This window comes from Penicillium longicatenatum (assembly GCF_028827895.1).
Source record: "Penicillium longicatenatum strain IBT 33135 chromosome Unknown contig_4_segment0_segment0, whole genome shotgun sequence".
NCBI lineage: Eukaryota > Fungi > Ascomycota > Eurotiomycetes > Eurotiales > Aspergillaceae > Penicillium > Penicillium longicatenatum.
Window position 1 is genome coordinate 936,113 of NW_026643122.1, and position 17,312 is coordinate 953,424.

Consider the following 17,312-nt stretch of genomic DNA (forward strand, 5'->3'; position numbering starts at 1 on the left):
GATGGATGCATCATGTGGACTTGTTCTATCAATACACGGCTTTTCGCTCTGAACTCCAAATCAATGGCTGAGATTCTTGCAACACATCCACCCAGCGATTTCAGTCTTGCCCCAGAAGGCACCAGGACAACTCATACCAACTGCTTTGCATATCGAAAGATTGCAAATAATGAGAGAAAACAAACAGGGTGGGATCAAAAGATTGTATCAGCAAAGACCCAGAGATCAGGGCAAAGAAGTGAAAGAGGTGGTAGAAGAGGAAATGAGAGGGAGAGAAGAGTCAGAGAGAGAAGGGGGTCTATAGCAACATAGCGGAGAAGTAACACATGGGGAGAACAGAAGGGAGTCGAAAAAGAAGAGACAATAAACAAAATCTATATGTTATCCAAAAAACAATCCCCGGAAAGAAAACGCAAGTGCAAACCGAGCCATTCATGAATCTACGAGCTTTCACTCTTCTTGGTCTGCTCGGCCTTGGTGCCCTCGGCCATGGCTTCATTTGCTTCGGCGGACTGCTTCTCGGAGGCGTTGGATGCCTCGATGCGGGCCTCCTCCTTCTCGTCGATATCTTCGATATCCTTGGGCGCGGCAACATGGCCATCGTTTCCGCTGTTCTGCACGCTCTCCTCCTCGATGAGCTCCTCCTGCTCCTTGATGACCTCCAGACGCTGCTTGTTGGTAGCAGCACCCTCGGCGTTGTGGACCTCCAGCTCGATCTCGTGGAACAGCTCCTCGGGAATGCTAGACAGAACCGACTTTAGGGCATCAATCTGAGAGGCCATGTCAGACTCCTTGCCGCCCTGGGTGTACATATAGGCATTGCTCAGAACCAAGAGGGTGGATGGGACACCCTGCTGAAGACGGAGGTCGAGCCACATGGTAAGGTCCTCGCGGAGACGTGCAGGGGAGACACCGTGTGTGCGGATACCCCGAGAAGCGCTAGCCATCTGCAGCTCGGGAACGGACAGCGAGTCGACGCCCTCGTAGTAGATGGCGCGGTCATCACGCTTAATTTGGCGCATGCGGTGACGAATGTTGTAACGAAGCATGGCATCAGTGCCGAAGGTGTTCAGGTTCATGTAACGGCAGATAGCCACCAGCTGGGGGCGGGACAAGTTGTCCAGGGTAAGATCGTCCTTGAAGATCTTGCAGACCTTGACAACGTCTTCGGTGGAGGGAGATTCACCGGTGGTGCGGATCTTGCGGAAGAAGTCTGCGAACTCCTCGTTCTTCACGGTCGCAGCGGTCAAGGGCAAGCCGGTCTCGCGCAATGTGTTGCGCAAGAAGCTAGAGACCTCTTTACGGGTGGAGCTCAGGTTCGTTGCCTTCTTCTCGCGAGCGGACTTGCCCTCGTAGGTGCTGGGCAGCAAGTTGGGGAAGATCTTCAGGGCGACGGGGAGCAGGAGTTCGGCGAAGGGAACGATAAGGAAAACAGAGAAAGGAACCAGCCGACCCAAGTCCTTGGTGGTACGTTGAAGCTGTTACATTGAAATCCAAAGTTAGTCAAATGATCCCGATCTCGGCGATCGGAGTTTTGACCTACCTGACGGTGCTCTCTCCGACTGAGCTCATATCCAGCTGCCATCTTCACAGCTAACCGGGTGCTAATCTTGACCTCTGTTGCCAACAGCTTTGTGCCATCCCAGTAGTGCTGCAGCTCCTTTTTAACCTTCTGTCCCATTGTCAACTTCTTGGCTTCCTTCTCCTCGGTCTTCTGAGATTCCACAGCGGTCTTGCTGGAGGCTGGCTTGACATCCTTAGTGACAGGCTCAAACGTCTCGGGCTTGGCAACTTTTTGTGATGATTGTGCTAGCTCCTGAGGGATAGGCTTCTTCGCTTGCTCGGCATTGAATCCAGGAGGAGGGTATGACTGGGAGGAGTTGGATGTGGATTGCTCAGTGGCATAGCCACGCTGTTGGGGAATCAAGATCGCAAGTGCAGACACATGCGATGGAAGACCGCGGCCATTTCGGAGCAGACTGTTCGCCGCAGCGATGGAAGCTGGGCCGAGAGCGCCAGCACGAGTGCGAGCTATTCAGCGAGGGTAAAAAACGTCAGTCCACACCATTCATCGGTTTTCAAAATAGAACAGTGATGACTTACCAGTCAGGGTCGACCGCAATGCAGACGTGTTGCGCACCAGCTGAGCAGATCTCATTGTGGCGGACATTTGCGGAAAATGTTGGGGCGAGAGGGTAAAGGGCCCGATGAGTCGAGCAGGGGGTCGCGGAGGGCGCAACAACGGAATAGACTGCCTTAAATTAAGACAATTCCGAGGTAAACAAGATGATTGAGACAAAGTATGGATGGTATGGATTTGTGCAGGTTGAAGAGAATACGGAAGATGTAGGTGACGCTGCCGGTCATCACGTTTATCCACGTGACCGAAAGCGGCCTCGGAGGTGTCAACGGAGATAAATCGATCGATCTTCCATGTTTTCTATTGGCGCTGCATTTTCACTCATGCAGCCTTGGCAGCCTTGTGTTACGAATATGCAATGAATTTTCTTTTGAAACATATATACTGTGTGTTCCATTAAAAAGTCACATCGTGTCAATCTCGATTTGAACATGAAATGATCGTCTCTTATGTAGTAGGTCTGAAGCGTATTCCATCCAACAGCTCAATGGAATCTCAAAGAAATGCAGCATGAAAACACGATATATCGAGAGGGCGAACGCTATATTTGCAAGGATAAAAATCATTTACGCCAAGGGGTATCATGGACGATTAAAGAAAGTAAGAAACCCCGATAATTAAGTTCTCTCGCGAACAGTTGACTCAGTGTCCCGGGCAGCGTCACGGAAGGCAGTCGAGGCAGCCAGGTTGGCATCCAGCAGCGGGATCCGGTCAACACTGCCTCGTTTTTCTAGAGGAGGATGAGTCCGGGATGCATCGGTGGCGACCGTAGCGGGGGTATCCGGGAAGATGAGCGGGCTGGTTGCTCCTTCGGGGGAACTTTGCCACCGAGCAACGTCCATCTTCAGCTGGTCCAGCTCCTTCTGGAATCGCTTACCAAAGACATCGATATAGTAGGTAGCGCCATTGTGGATACTCCATACGAACAAAGCGGAAATGTAGATGCCGCTTGCATTCCGGTACCAGAACCAGATGGGGGAAGGGATCATGGTCGAGAGCGCAAAGCCGTATTGAATCAGCATAAAGGCCGGTTCTTGCAGTGCCGCTGGTAGGCTCAGGACAAATCGTCCAATCCAGGCCTTAGAGTATGACTTGCGAAGCCAGGTAAAGCTGGTTGGCCGTCCTGCCGCAATCTTATCTGCACGGCGCACGGAAATCATGAAATGGTATGCGAACTGCCAAGTCAAGTATGGTACAGTGGACCAGATTATCATGGCCCATAGCGAGTAGTGCTCAGGGTCACCCGGTTTGCTGTACTTAATGGCATAGACCGCGGGAAATCGCTCCTTAAGCATCTCGATGGGGGTCAAGTGAACAACACAGTGCAACGTGACCGGTGGCATGATGTGAATAAATAGACTGCAGACAACAGATTAGTTTACAAGAATATACCTGGATCAAAACGGGGACTACATACCTGACGACCTTGTCCATACTATGGAAAACCAGCGAGTTCCGCCACATGGCAATGGCGGCCGCGTTGTTTCCGAATGTCAAACAGAACGTGCCCAGGAACAACCGCTTCGAGCCAGGGAACACCCACAAACTCAGCATACAGAGCATGTTCACAAAGTAACAAAGATCGGCGAGGAAGTAGTGGTAGCCCTTGGCATGGTAGGTGTAATACCGGATGGGCATGAAGTACGCCAGCTGAGCAGTAAACCAGAGGTAGAAGTATTCGGGGCAAGCACCGATCAGGTAGCCGCTAATGAAGATGTTGAGCACACCGGCGATGAAGGAGGCTTTCTCTCGGAGAGTGACAGTGGCGGTCTTGTTCCACTGTTTGCCCAATCGCTCCACCCCGGTCTTCATGCGCTGTCGGTACTTATCAAGTCGCTCGTCCGCGGTCGGAACGCGACGCTTCCACTCTCCCACAACACGCTGTCTGGCGTTCTGCCCGGTTGATCGGAGCTTCTCACGCTGCTTGCGCACCTTCTCTTTCTGCAAATTGATTGTATGTTGCCATTTCTCCAAGCGCTGTGTAAGCTGGAAGTTATCGAGGAGATCGAATATAGTCAACTTGTCCAGTGGCGGGAATGTTTCCCAGTCCTCTTGGTATGAGCTGCTGTTTGAGAAGGAGCCGTTGCGCGATAGCTTGCCCGGGGAAGGAGGAGGGGAGTAGAATTCGTCCCCATCGGCGAACTCCTCCAAGAAAGGGTTATCCAAGTCATCAGGCCCCGGTGTCGACGCCAACGACTCTGGCGCGACTGCCGAGTCTGATTTCCGACGTTGGTGGGCGCTAGATTCCTGCATCAGGAACTGTTGTTGGAAGGAGAAGAGGGTAGGACCGTCCCGAAGGTGAGGGTAGGGTCGGCTAAGGAAACGACCAAACGTTAGCATCCCCATGGTGGCTCCAGCGCGTATTTTGCAAAAGTCACCGCCATGTGCAGCTTCGACTCTTCTTATCTTCACATAGGTTGAGGGGCAAAAGATCCAGGCGCGACACCTACCTTATCGGAGTGGAGGGGCGGATCACGACCACGGTTCACGCGGAGAACAGCGGAGACCAGGGGGGGGATTTGGTTGGTAAGATTCACCCCAACCTACAGAGGCAAACTCGCGAAAACAGAAGGTTGACTTTAGATGGATGGATTGTCGAGGGTGCAATCGACCAGCAAGAAGGAGATGACGGAGCGTGTGCTGTTGACGTGACCGCTGGTTGGTTTATCTGGATCCCGGTGCAGGGTGCCGGGTAGTCCAATCACGCAGCTCCACTGGGTCACGCCGATCAGGGCCCGCGTTTATTGTTGGTTCCAGGCGTTGTATACCTCTGGTTGGACCCCGATCTGCTTTACTGAAAACGGTATCAGTTTCCTTATTTGCGGTTTTTTGATAACCTCGAGAATCAGTCTCTCCAATGAATAAGCCACATTCTACGGTGAAACAACCAATCTTATATCTCGTCTATTCACTTTTTCATGACCTACGGATATTTTGAGGTCTTCTGCCGTGTGTGACTATGAGTACTGGTCACCAGGAACAGGCCGCTGTCATGTTTGCTGTGCCGCAATGTCAGATCATGCCTGAGTCATATTCAAAATATACTCGGACGAGGCTTGACCTCCACGCCACGTAGGTCATGAGTTTCGCCTCACACTGCGCTCTCTCACACTCTGCTCGTGTGACTGTATAGCCACTTGATCGATCGCGCTGTCTAGGCTGACTGGCTCTTCAGCCAGTATCCTGCGCCTTGGGCTGAATTCGGTCCACGAAGGTTTCGAAGGGCTTGTATGGGATCTTTCTCCGATTTATCGTGGGAGCATTAGTAGGGTTTCTAGCAGTCGTTGGCTCATCAAGCATTCTGAGAAATTCTGTCGTAAATTGGCCCTCGTAAAGATGTATGAAGTCCTTATCCTGCCCATTCGTCACTAGAAGGTGCGACTTGGATAGACGAGTTAGCCGGATGGTAAAACCAAAGGATAAGGTAGATCAACAAGGGCACATACCGTTTGACTTGTCAACTGTGAGGCTTTTTGCGTACGTTCTTGAAATTGCGCAATAGAAATCAAGACACACAGCAAATATGGGTCTTCGGTCCATTCCTGAGGGGTAGCTCGCGCCACCTTAATATCAGAAACGCGTTGACAGACATCATTAGTTTTTTCTTTGTCCGGATGTGGGTGAGGCAAAAGCCTCCTCCTGCGAGACGAATCGATTTGTAGGTAGTCTATATACCCGACCAATGGTCGAAAGTCCTGCGAAGGAGACTGGGCTGTCTGCACATGGCAACAGAACATGATATAAGATGGCTGGTGAACAGCTCCCCCGGCGAAGAAAAGATCGGCCCCTTTTCTAGTAGGCATTGTCAGTATTCGCGATATCATATTGAGCTTATCCCGTACTGATACTTATTAAACACACTTCTTTCATTCAACAGAAGACGTGATAGGAAGCGAATTCTCTGATTCGGCAACGTAGCTATGGAAAACAGTTCCACTTCCTCCATCTCTTTTTTACGCTTGGGGTTTGGTGTGTCATCTGTCCTTTGCCTCGTCATCTGGTCGATATTGGCGTCCTCGACCGGGACGTAGTCGATATGCTGGAAATGGCATCTTAACGCGTTCAGCTGACGAGAAGTCCAAAATAGAGGGTTTACCAAGAGCTCCCGATTATGGCGTATGACTTCAGGGAGTGACACCAAATCAGACCCATTTTTCATGTTGATGATTGTGATATCCGCTGAAGCCTGAACACGCACATATGCCATTTTGCCGCGAAATCTTTGACCGCCTTGGAGGTATACAGCAATATACATTTTCAGGTTTGTCAAGTGAAACTGGTAAGAAGTATTTCATTTATTGATCATCGTACCATGTTCGACCTTTACACTCTGCTGCCCCTTCTTGGTGCCACATTCGAGAACTAGCCTGTCATTGGCTTGGTCTGTCAAACTGACAAGCTGCCATACTCTTTCTTGCTCTTCCCATTACCCTGTCACTGGCGGCAAGAGCAATTCTGGTCTGGAGGACCAAAAACCTTCCTGTTTGTCCAGAATAGGTGTAAGACCTTAAGGATATGGTTTATCGATATTGCTTATATCTACTTTCATGTTACGTTGAGCACTGTGGCGCCGAGAAAGAACCCACCTTACAATGTAAATTGAGAAAGCTGAAATTGACGATTACTTTTCTTCTACCAATATCACCACCTCATCTACCGAAGCGGCAAGATCCTTAGGGATATTTCATGCTATTCACATTATACTACGTGTACGGAAGACCCGAATTCACCATCTCTCCACAAAATCACGAAAGCAAGCAACAAAGCACCAAGATTGGTTTGGATTAGCCGACCGGCTCGACCCACATCCAACGAGCTGTCGCGGCCCCGCGATAAACCAGCGATAAGGACACAGAATAGATTGATGTGGGGCGGAGTATGCTTGTCCCGCCAAAGTCATCGAGAATCTCTTTCTTTCATAACCAACATAATTCCGCCATTGACAGAAGCTCAACTTGAACTTGTTGTTGAAGCTGTGGTTTTATCGAAAGTATCATCGATTGAAGTATAGAAGTCTCGAGACAACGCCAGACTACCTCCATCATGGCAACGACAACAGAGGCGCCAAAGCGTCCTAATTTCTTGTTCATGCTTGCCGATGACCTGGTATATTCAAATCGCCTCCCAAACGCCATTGAAGCAGTCAATTAATCGTATTACCCAGGGCTTCTCTGACATCGGATGCTATGGAAGTGAAATCCAAACCCCAAACATCGACCGTCTAGCCGCAGATGGAATCCGCATGCTAAACCACCACACAGCGGCTGCATGCTCACCCACACGCGCCATGCTAATGAGCGGGACAGACGCGCACCTTGGTGGCCTCGGGTGCCTGATTGAATCCCGGGCCAGTCCCAAGGGTGGAAAGCGGTGGAACGGTAAGGCGGGGTATGAGGGATATCTGAATAACGATGTCGCGACTCTCCCTGAGATTCTTGGTGATAATGGGTATTTCACAGCTGTTTCTGGCAAGGTATGGAGCCATCTTCAAACCCCGGGTTAGTCCCAGTCTGCAATTGAGTGGATGCTAATTAGAATGGGAATACAGTGGCATCTGGGTCTGCGGGCCAGTCAAGGCCCTTCGGAACGTGGTTTCCAGAAAGCTTTTGCTATGCTTCCGGGATGCTGTAGTCATTATGCGTGGGAACCTGTTCAGGAACGGTTCCCCATGGGTGGGTCGCCGGTGCATACGGAGGGTGGTGTCAAGTTTGACGTGTGAGTTGAGCCCTGAATTAATGATTATAAATCCTGTTGGGTTCTAATTGATTCAGGCCACCAAACACAACCGAAGATCCGGAAGGATTCTATTCGTCTGATTATTATACTGATCGGTTAATTGAATACCTCGATACCCGATCTGTGGCCGATCGATCGAAACCTTTCTTCGCTTTCTTGCCGTACACAGCTCCCCATTGGCCGTTACAGTGCTCCAGGGCCCAGCGTGACAAGTAAGAACCACATATGACTACCCCAGAAATGATCTGTAATTGATTATCGCTAGGTACAAAGGCATGTATGACGATGGCCCATATGCGCTCCGCGAACGCCGGCTCAAGAAGCTTGCGGAGATTGGCATTATCGATGAGTCTGTTATCCCCCACAAGATGGAGACTATTACCCAAGGCTCGGGCGAGTGGGAAGAGTTCACACCGGAAGAAAAGCGGTGCTCCAGTCGGTCTATGGAGGCTTATGCTGGTATGGTCGACTCGATGGATTACAATGTCGGCAAGATCATTGCGCATTTGAAGAAGACTGGAGAGTATGATAACACTTTTATTGTGTTCATGAGTGATAACGGAGCAGAGGGTGCAGCGTACGTATAAGGTTTTTCATCGGACTTTTCTACATTTGCTAACAGATCACATTAGGTTGGAAGCAAGACGTAAGTCAAACAGTGGTAACATCCAGATACTCAGACTAATTGGATACAGCTGTTATGGGAGATAACATCAAGCGCGCCATCCACAAGTATTACGACAACTCATACGAGAATATCGGTAACTACAACTCATTCACATGGTACGATTCATCTCCCAGAAAACCCAGTATACAAATCTAACCTACACAGGCTCGGACCACTCTGGGCCCAAGCCTCAACCGCTCCGTCACGTCTATTCAAAGGGTTCCCGTCCCAAGGCGGAATCCTAGTCCCCTGCGTCGTGAAACCACCCAAAAACACTTTCCTCCCATTCAACCCAGGCAGCTTCAACCGCTCCTTTAGCACAGTAATGGACTGGTCCCCAACATTCCTCGAGCTAGCAGGAATATCGCTCCCCCCATCTTTCGAAAAAGAGAAGCTAAGAGCCCACGAGAAAACGACAGTCATTCAAAAAATGACCAAATTCCGCGGCAAGGATGTCCACGCCATCCGAGGAAAATCTTGGGTCCCATTTTTCGCTCGAGGACAAAAAGCCGCAGAAGAAGAACTGTGGCATATTCATTCCTCTTCTGAACCTATCGGTTGGGAGCTGTTTGCCCGTGCAGCCATGCGCAAGGGTGATTGGAAGATCGTTCATATTGCCAAGGCGAATGGTGGTGTTGGGAAGGATAATGGTGATGGATGGGAATTATTCAATGTGGTTGAGGATCCTGGAGAGACTAAGAATCTTGCTGAAGCGTACCCAGAGAAATATGCGGAGCTTTTGGCTTGTTGGGAGGAGTATGTCAATGAGTGTGGGATTGTTTGGGGTGAGAATGCTATGGATCCGGGGTTGTCGATTGAAGATGCGCCTGAGCTTTGGGAAGATGAGGTTGAGCTGCAGAAGTGTTGGCTTGGTGCTAAGGCTGGAGAACGTATTGAGTAGATGTTGTAGGTTTGACATAATTCTTTCATTATTCCTTTATCTCTAAGAGGTCTTGCATTGCGTTTGTTGCGATAATCCATAGGTTTGGGGTATCAATGTTGTACAGATGTGTAGCCATGGTCTGATGGTGGCTATGGGTATCAAGTATCTGACTGCCCACTAGTTCATTATTTGACATGCGGACGGACCTGACTCTCAGGGGACGCTTGAAGTGGCATATTCAGACCGCTTGATAGCGACGTGGCTGGGTGCTGATCCCGATCGACGTCGGCCTCGGTTGGCCAGAGTCATATATTCAGCCACTCGCACTTCATCCTGCGCCTGTTCAGGTATCACAGGGCATAGCAACATTGCGTCGGCAATTGGCGCATCCAGCAGAGTCCACATGTCGTCGATTGTCAAATGTGAACAATCGCATATCCAGCTTGGCATGATGCTTTGGACCCTAGTATGTCACTCAGTCGGTTTCTCTGCCTTCTTTCCTTGGCGACATTCGATGGCAGGATCCAATTCCAGGCTCATGATCAATTTGATCAGTGATCAGTCAACGGGTATCGATGTTGAGATCAGTGTCGCAGATCGCCCATCACACATAAGCTCTAGCACCCTTGCAATATACAAGACTCAGCAACTGAGTCGCAACAAACAGCGAAAGGCCCAGTAGGTAGCAAACAAGACCAATCTGGAAAACGAGCCGTTGGACCTTAGTGAACTTAGAGTACTGGCGCAGGCCTATACCGAAATAGATAAGGCCGGCTGCCACGACAGCCACAGTGGGCGCCATTTCCTTCCAGACCATGTCCAGCATTTTGACGCGCGATGAATTCACGAGGAGGAGCTATTTCGAGATGAGCATAGGGTTTTGCCGGAATTTCCGGGTTCGGTTGGATCCTACCGTTATAAGTGGGGCGTAGGGCGGATGGGGCCAGTGATGATCGTGAAGATCACGATATAATGCGCGAGAACGAGGACCTGAAGAACTTGGTAGAAGATAGAATGCAGAATTTGCAAAAGAGGACAGTTTAGTTTGAATAGGAGGGCTTTAAGGGAAAAAAAAGAGAATCAGTCGTCGGGAAAGCGCTCTTGAATGACCGCGTATGCCAGTGGGGCATCCACGTGTACCGCATCCCGTCATCCCGTTCGTCAGTTCCCGAAGGTTAAGTTGTGGTTAATGCTACCGACCACCAAACCAATACATAAGCATCACACCCCAGGGCTCCAGGCCCTGATCGGCTGGAAGCCCAGATCGATTCAGGCTATTCAGGGGTAAAAACATAATCCAAGGAAAATTACTCCGTACACAATTTGAGATTAATGCCTTTTTCATAGAAATAGATTCAAATATAGACCAGGGAACGTTGCTTATATATCTGCCCAAAATGTCATATCCATGTTCGCCGCCGCTTCCAAAAAATATTTTCTCAAGAAATTAAGAGCATCAAGCTCTGGGGTTTGTTTAGATCAATATCCAAATTGCGACATTGAGTGAGGCACGCTGGGCCAGTACCCCGCGTTCTTCTCTGTCGGCGCAAATGGCTGTGCATAGTATCCCGCCATGGGATGAGGCGGGGCGTGAGGGTGAGGGTGAGGGTCCGCCATCTGTTGTTTGATGACCGGCGATTCATGCGGAAGCATGTTCGGTGCCATGCCAATGGGGTAGGCCCCGTACCCCGTAGTCGGGCTGTGAGGTTCACTTGACTCGCTAGTTGCGGGGGATAGAGGTACGCCCTGGTGGGTCGGGATGGTGTACTGGTCAGCGGTCTCTAGGAGGGGTCCCTGGTCTTCATCATCCTGCTCATCTTCCGTGTCGAAGGACGTGCTAGGGGCGGAGTGAACGCGAATTGTTGGGTCGGTCGCTTGGTAGTTTGCTTCTGGGAGATGGGTCTGGGTCACCTGGACTAGCGTGCTTGCATCTGGGAAGAATTAGTAGGACTGTGAATGAAAATTTCAGGAGCATAGGACATACCGATCTTCCCGTCGAGGTATCGTTCTTCCATCTGTCGGACAAAATAGATCTCGTCGAGGACCCGTAGGCGGTTTGCGGGGCTGATCTGACGTCGCACGTCTTGGCCGGCCTCCCGCAGTTTCTCAGCCGTGACTCCGTGGCTGTCTTTAAGCTCGCAAAGAATGTGGACCAGAAGACGGAGTCGGTCTAGTTGTTGGTTAGCATAGGTTATTACAATTTCGTATTCGTATCGAACGATGGTTACCTCGCTTCAACAGGTGATCAGGCTCTTTGTGCAAGACCCCCTTGGGCCACCATCCCGGCTTAGTGAGTTCGGGGTTGACACGCTGTGATACTCCAGCAATAACCTTCCGACCATTGTACGGAAAATGAACTTGTTTCCGAGGTTCCACAAGTTTAATATACGACTTGGCGATGGCCCGACAATTCAATTGTTGGAAGTCCTCAAAAGCTTTTTCGTAGTACCGTCGCAAAAGGTCTGCATTGTCGACACGAAGCACGCTTCGTCCAGGGGGAGGTGTCGGTGGAGGTGAAGCGGATTTTGGTCGGGGTCTAACCATCCCCGTTCGTTTCATGTCCCTCCGTTTCCGCCGGCTCTGTTGTGATTGCCATTCACAAGGTATTAATTCAGGAGATCGGGTCTGGCCGGACTGTGCCCATTGAATGTCTGATTGCATACCCCACGGAGAGGGAGGAATTGATCTCTGGTCTAAATTTTTTCAGATTAACCATGAGGTCGTTTCCGAGCGATTTGGTATCGGTCGTCCACTTACTCGGATATTGCAAGGGCTGGCTCCCTGGGGACGTCATTTCCACGAAGCGGTCTTTCACGTCCGGCGTGAATATAGCTCCCCCACACCCTGCGATTGAGGGGGATGCCATGATTTGAGGATTGCCATCTTGGTCCAGATAAATAACGGCGAAGTGCTGGTGTGGGAGGTCCACGTTGGTCGACATGACAGCCTGAGCACGATATGAGTCAAAAGAAGGTCAATTGCGCAAGGGTGATTCAATTACCATATGGGAGTGCGGCACCGATGTATCAGAATGCCTGCGCTCAAGAGATTCCCCGACCCCTAGGTGTGACCGACTCATATCCATAGCATAGGGCAAGTCACTGATCACTTTTAAGCAAAGTTTTGCGTCCAGAGAAGGATCAAGTGAGGGATTGAAATGAAATACGTGGGCGAGTCCTAAGGTAAATAAAATTTCCTAGCAAGCCTGCAGCAGATAAAATAAGGAACACGGCCACCTGCTTGACGGAAATAGATCTCCTGGCCACTAGGAAAGGAGCCGACGGCAATAGATATAGCATCGATATTCCCTGAGGGTACATCAGCACAATGCTGCAAGGAAAAAAGAAATATCTGCGGAGCTGAAGCCGGTGGCAATGGAGCGTTCCATTTTGATCTCTCTGGTCCTGCAGCTCACGATCGGATCGTCAGTGCACAGGGCCCTCGAGATGGGTCCAGTGGGTTCCAGGCCGCACGCACGGATGCTATAGTAGGGCTGTCGCTGTAAGAAATTCATTGGTCGCGTCCAACACCCGATGCCATGGCTTGAAAGTCAACAGCTCAACTCAGTATCCCCACTTGTTGATCCCAACGCTTGGGGACACTAGCCACGGGAAACTCCACAGGTACCCACTGGTTAAACCACTAGCTTTTTTTCATTCTCCGTGCGACCATCGAATTCGACCTTTTCCTCTCGAGAAACTTTCAGGGGACATCTGGGTTGACAGAAGTACTGTTACTCAATGTGCGTTTTCGATCGTCCAATAATCGGGCGTGGAACCGATCAGCCTCAATTTTGGGCGAATGAGATGGCCTGATCGGCGATCAGAGTGTAGGCCAAAGCTTTCCGCCACACATGCTGGATCCCAAAAGGCAGCGGGTCGGGACGCCATTGAAGTCATCGTCTGCAAACTATGTGGACACACAGAGAATGGCTTACAGTCCATCGACCGGGGGTGATCTTCCCCCCTTTCGATCGTGCATATTCCAGCGCATCTGGCCATTTTATCTTTTCTATTGTCTGGATCTGATCTCCGAATCGAACCAGACAAAATTGCTACGAAGTTCTCCCGATCCACGGGGCCCAAGCTATTGCCAAACGGACCACTCATGGCTATAGTTTCTATGTTAACGATCATCGAATCTTGAGCTTATCCAAACTCCCGGGAGAGCACTTCCGGTCTCCATGGTTCAACCGCGCAACGCAAAATACACTTTGTGATCATTGATTCCTGGGACTTTTGTCCTTTTCCCCGTCTCTTTACTTTTTGAGTTATCTCGTTGCAAATGACAAATATCTCTTACATTTGCATCGCCAAAGTAGGTAATGACCGTCGTCTTGTCGGCCGACTGGCACAGCACCCGACTCGAGCCCGCATCAAAAAGAAAGCTAGTAGCGACGATAGCACCCATTCAAATCGATTCCATATGTCCGGATCGGCATCGCTTAGTTGATCGTAAATCGGCCGACGAATTCCAGGTTAGGTGCGGCCATGTACCCCACCGAGCCAAAACACTTGTCAACACCGGTGGCCACTCAACTATGGTGGCTTGCAGTAGTGGCAAGCTCTCCTGTACGAACCCGGTCTTCCCCAACATATTTTTGTTTTATTCCTGTGGTTTTTCTTTTTCTTTACCCGTACTTTCATGTTTCATACGCGACACTATTCCTAGCGCGACTAGCGTCGTGCAACCTGGAGATAGTATCCGGCGCCTCCTGATTGGCTGAGGGGGTAGTTGCTTCTTCTCTGTGTGGACAACTCGCAACCTTCGTATTAACTAGAAACAAGAAGAAAGATTCTGCGTCAAAACCCCCGCCTGGTATTAGGAGAGACTGATCAAAACCAGGGCTAAACGACAAGCCATTTTAACTTCCGGGGAACCGTGAACAGGAGATCGAGTAAGCCCAACCACGTCTTGGCGTGGCGTGAACTTGGACCGTCTCAAGGTCTCATGGTCTCCTGATCTCGAGCCGCATTGACCTCAACTGCCCCCTTGCCTTTATTATTCTTTGTACAACACCTGACGCACTAAGAGGGATCGGACCTTGTACCGCTCACGCCATTGCATTGCATTACTACTGCCGTTAGAAATAAATTATGGTAGGTATACAAAAGTACGTTTCCGACTCGCTAATGCATCAACCCCATCGTCCAATGCGTTGTGTTACCTTTGTAAGCTTCGTGCAGGACAGATTCCTGTTACCAGGTTATTGATGCATTAGCCTGGCGTTGGGGCACTCCACAGTGCAGGTAACCTGGGCTCTCCAGGCATTGATACCCTTGGGTTGGCAGTTGTCTCTTCTACCATCCCAGCTCGCTTCCAAAGGGTTATCGCGAAGTTGAAGCGGTGACGTGGGAATGCAGCGGCTCTGCACCTGTAAAGGAGGGGACGGGGATTTGGAATTGCAATTGCATTAGACGCGAACATGCGGCAGGTAAGATTCCCCATCGATGGCGTTTCATTTGGATTTCCTAATCGAATCGAACATGCTTTGCCCGAGTCAAGAAGATCAGCGCGATCATTCGAGATCATGTTTGCCTAGGATTCCTCATCCCTTCACGGGCACCGCAGACTCCACTTCATCTGTAGAATCGGCGTCAACAACTCGGCAGCAGAGCCCGGAAGCAAATCCCGCCCACAGATCAACCAACAAAATGCCTCAGACAATCCCCATTCTTCAAATAAACTTTCAACTTAAATGGCTATAGATTGCTCCTGCCCTGATTTTCCCTCGCCAACAAACCCCGAATCTGACCTGGATCCCGAGGTGGATCAGACCCACTACAGGTTCAAGATAGCACCGCTCGAAAATGGAAGTTTGAGCTCCACTACCCCCGAATCCGCATCCACCGACACCCTCTCACCCACTGTGATATTGCCCAAGCGGACGGGTGCGCCGCCATTCAGCTCGTAGTTGTATGACCAGCCATCCCAGGAGATACCTGTGATCGCGTCGCTCCCATTGGCCATGAGCCGGTGCACGGATAAAGATGTCGCTGAGATATCGGGCAAATGGAAAGAATAGCTTGCTGTAGGACGGGATGCCGAGGTTATAGACCCAGTGTAATTGTACTCTTGCATATTGAGCACGGCGATACGGACGATTTTGCCATCAATATAGGTGGCGTAGGCGGCCTCGGTATCTTTAGCTAGGGGTATATTTACGACTCGGATATCGTCCGAGTCATCATTGCTATCGCCACCCAGCATTGCGGCTACCATTATGTTTCCGTAGTATGGCGCTTTGGTACCGATTGTGGTCTTGTTAGTGGAAATTGGTTGCCATGATGCATACCGATAGTCTGTCCCTTGGTGCATGTGTGTCCGTCGGATACTCTGTGACGCGCAATAGAGATTGAAGTCGACGCCCCAAAGGGCTGCGCCAAATGAATTGGATAACCCAGGTTTGCCTTCGTTATAGAGGGAATTGGTCTCGCCTAGAATGTAGGGAATACCATTTGCCAGACCATCTTTGTTGAGAGTCTTTGATAGATCCACATGATGCTGGACGCTGTTGACCGTGGACGTATGGTTCATCAGAGTTCGTTGAAGTGTCACCCCTGGCTGCGTAGCGCCACCGATATAGCTAGATAAAAGTCAGAGAGTACATCTCAAAAAGTAGTCATCAGTAAACCCACTTGTGCATCGAGTTCAACATGATATCATGATCCGTATAAAGTCCTTCCTGCCAGGTCTTCACAGGGTCAAGGCTATTTCCTATTCCAGCAAATGAAGGTGCTAGATACTGGTACTCTGTATCCTCTGCCATCTCAGGACAAGCTTTTGAAATCTGACTTTTGACAAGTCGGGTCTTGGCCAGCCACTCCGTGACATAATCACTTTCCGTCCAATTTGCCGGCCGCTTGGTATCTGGTGTACTTGTCTTAAATAGATCAGGCTCATTGCCCATCTCCCAGTAGGCCAGCTTGCCATCCTTGAGAGCTTTGCATGCTAGAGAAGCGGTAGCCAGCAACGTATCCATCCCTTCAGTCCCATTTTTACCCATATCAAAGCCGAAACTGAATTTGGTGTCTGGCCATGTTGCATATGACTCAAAGAAGGATGGTCCGATATATACTATTGAAGGGTAATCGGTCGAAATGGCGGGAACAACAGTGCCATTGATTCCAGTTTTCAAATTGGGATCATATAAAGCAAAGTCTCTGTCGCAGCAATTAGAAAGCTCAGGTGATTCTTTAGATAGGTTGACTCACTGGGTGTTTCCGCCAACTCGGATATAGGGTTTGACACCCTGGAGATCGGCAAGGTTATCTAATAATCGATTCGAGAATTTGTTTGGCAAGGATAGGTTACCTGGTGAGTAGCAGCTTAGCTTTTTAGTCTCTTGAGAAGGGGGTGTATATACATACCGGCAAAGTCTGGGAAAGAGGCAAACTCAATCGAAAATGAGACAAATGGGCGCAGAATTGCGGCACCAGCATCTTCCGGTGTGTTCTGGCTAATTGTCACCGCGGACGAGCTATACTTCGCACCAGTAGTCGGGCTAGCAGCCACTACTGCAGCACCTAATAACAGAGAGACAAACATAGTAGATAGTATCTCTTTCGTCACTTCACTAGACTCAGGAGCTCTAAACGTTTGGGTAAGTTCGGATCAGGGCATATCTGTATTTATTTATAATGCCCTATCCCGACTTCTATATGGGTGGGTCACTGGTCTTTAGCCGGTGGAGATATTCAAAAGCCGCTTGCAACAGTAACAAGCTTTGCGCAGGGAGACATGACGATAATTCAGGGGTTCATTGGTGGGGGAATTACCGGGGGAAACCCTTCAAGCGCATGTACCGGTTAGACGATGCGGGGGTTACATCTGGGGAAGTGGAGAGGACGATCGTTACTTTATTTCCTGAGAAGTCGGCTATTGAC

The 17,312-nt window shown here is 49.9% G+C and overlaps 7 protein-coding genes across 7 annotated transcripts; 2 read left to right on the forward strand and 5 right to left on the reverse strand.

Annotated features, from left to right (window-relative positions):
• Nucleotides 1-440: 440 nt before the first annotated feature.
• On the reverse strand, nucleotides 441-2,170 carry N7484_007148 (MRS7 family protein; the record flags this gene model as incomplete). The annotated part of the gene is made up of 3 exons (XM_057117535.1): nucleotides 441-1,478; nucleotides 1,544-2,031; nucleotides 2,104-2,170. 3 exons carry the CDS (start codon nucleotides 2,168-2,170, stop codon nucleotides 441-443), a joined length of 1,593 nt encoding a protein of 530 aa, XP_056970570.1.
• A 587-nt stretch (nucleotides 2,171-2,757) lies between these two features.
• On the reverse strand, nucleotides 2,758-4,486 carry N7484_007149 (glycerophosphocholine acyltransferase; the record flags this gene model as incomplete). Its single annotated transcript, XM_057117536.1, has 2 exons — nucleotides 2,758-3,499; nucleotides 3,558-4,486. 2 exons carry the CDS (start codon nucleotides 4,484-4,486, stop codon nucleotides 2,758-2,760), a joined length of 1,671 nt encoding a protein of 556 aa, XP_056970571.1.
• An 825-nt stretch (nucleotides 4,487-5,311) lies between these two features.
• N7484_007150 (uncharacterized protein) lies at nucleotides 5,312-6,395 on the reverse strand (the record flags this gene model as incomplete). Its single annotated transcript, XM_057117537.1, has 3 exons — nucleotides 5,312-5,521; nucleotides 5,587-5,932; nucleotides 5,983-6,395. The coding sequence occupies 3 exons, from the start codon at nucleotides 6,393-6,395 to the stop codon at nucleotides 5,312-5,314; spliced, it is 969 nt and encodes a 322-aa protein (XP_056970572.1).
• Nucleotides 6,396-7,183: 788 nt separating this feature from the next.
• On the forward strand, nucleotides 7,184-9,444 carry N7484_007151 (arylsulfatase; the record flags this gene model as incomplete). The annotated part of the gene is made up of 8 exons (XM_057117538.1): nucleotides 7,184-7,246; nucleotides 7,305-7,613; nucleotides 7,689-7,855; nucleotides 7,912-8,088; nucleotides 8,142-8,453; nucleotides 8,509-8,522; nucleotides 8,572-8,659; nucleotides 8,709-9,444. 8 exons carry the CDS (start codon nucleotides 7,184-7,186, stop codon nucleotides 9,442-9,444), a joined length of 1,866 nt encoding a protein of 621 aa, XP_056970573.1.
• A 385-nt stretch (nucleotides 9,445-9,829) lies between these two features.
• On the forward strand, nucleotides 9,830-10,108 carry N7484_007152 (uncharacterized protein; the record flags this gene model as incomplete). Its single annotated transcript, XM_057117539.1, has 2 exons — nucleotides 9,830-9,892; nucleotides 9,989-10,108. The coding sequence occupies 2 exons, from the start codon at nucleotides 9,830-9,832 to the stop codon at nucleotides 10,106-10,108; spliced, it is 183 nt and encodes a 60-aa protein (XP_056970574.1).
• Nucleotides 10,109-10,905: 797 nt separating this feature from the next.
• On the reverse strand, nucleotides 10,906-12,511 carry N7484_007153 (DUF2841 domain-containing protein; the record flags this gene model as incomplete). Its single annotated transcript, XM_057117540.1, has 5 exons — nucleotides 10,906-11,357; nucleotides 11,411-11,596; nucleotides 11,655-12,119; nucleotides 12,184-12,373; nucleotides 12,428-12,511. The coding sequence occupies 5 exons, from the start codon at nucleotides 12,509-12,511 to the stop codon at nucleotides 10,906-10,908; spliced, it is 1,377 nt and encodes a 458-aa protein (XP_056970575.1).
• A 2,696-nt stretch (nucleotides 12,512-15,207) lies between these two features.
• N7484_007154 (glycosyl hydrolase family 79 C-terminal domain-containing protein) lies at nucleotides 15,208-16,974 on the reverse strand (the record flags this gene model as incomplete). Its single annotated transcript, XM_057117541.1, has 4 exons — nucleotides 15,208-16,012; nucleotides 16,065-16,589; nucleotides 16,641-16,740; nucleotides 16,797-16,974. The coding sequence occupies 4 exons, from the start codon at nucleotides 16,972-16,974 to the stop codon at nucleotides 15,208-15,210; spliced, it is 1,608 nt and encodes a 535-aa protein (XP_056970576.1).
• Nucleotides 16,975-17,312: the final 338 nt, after the last annotated feature.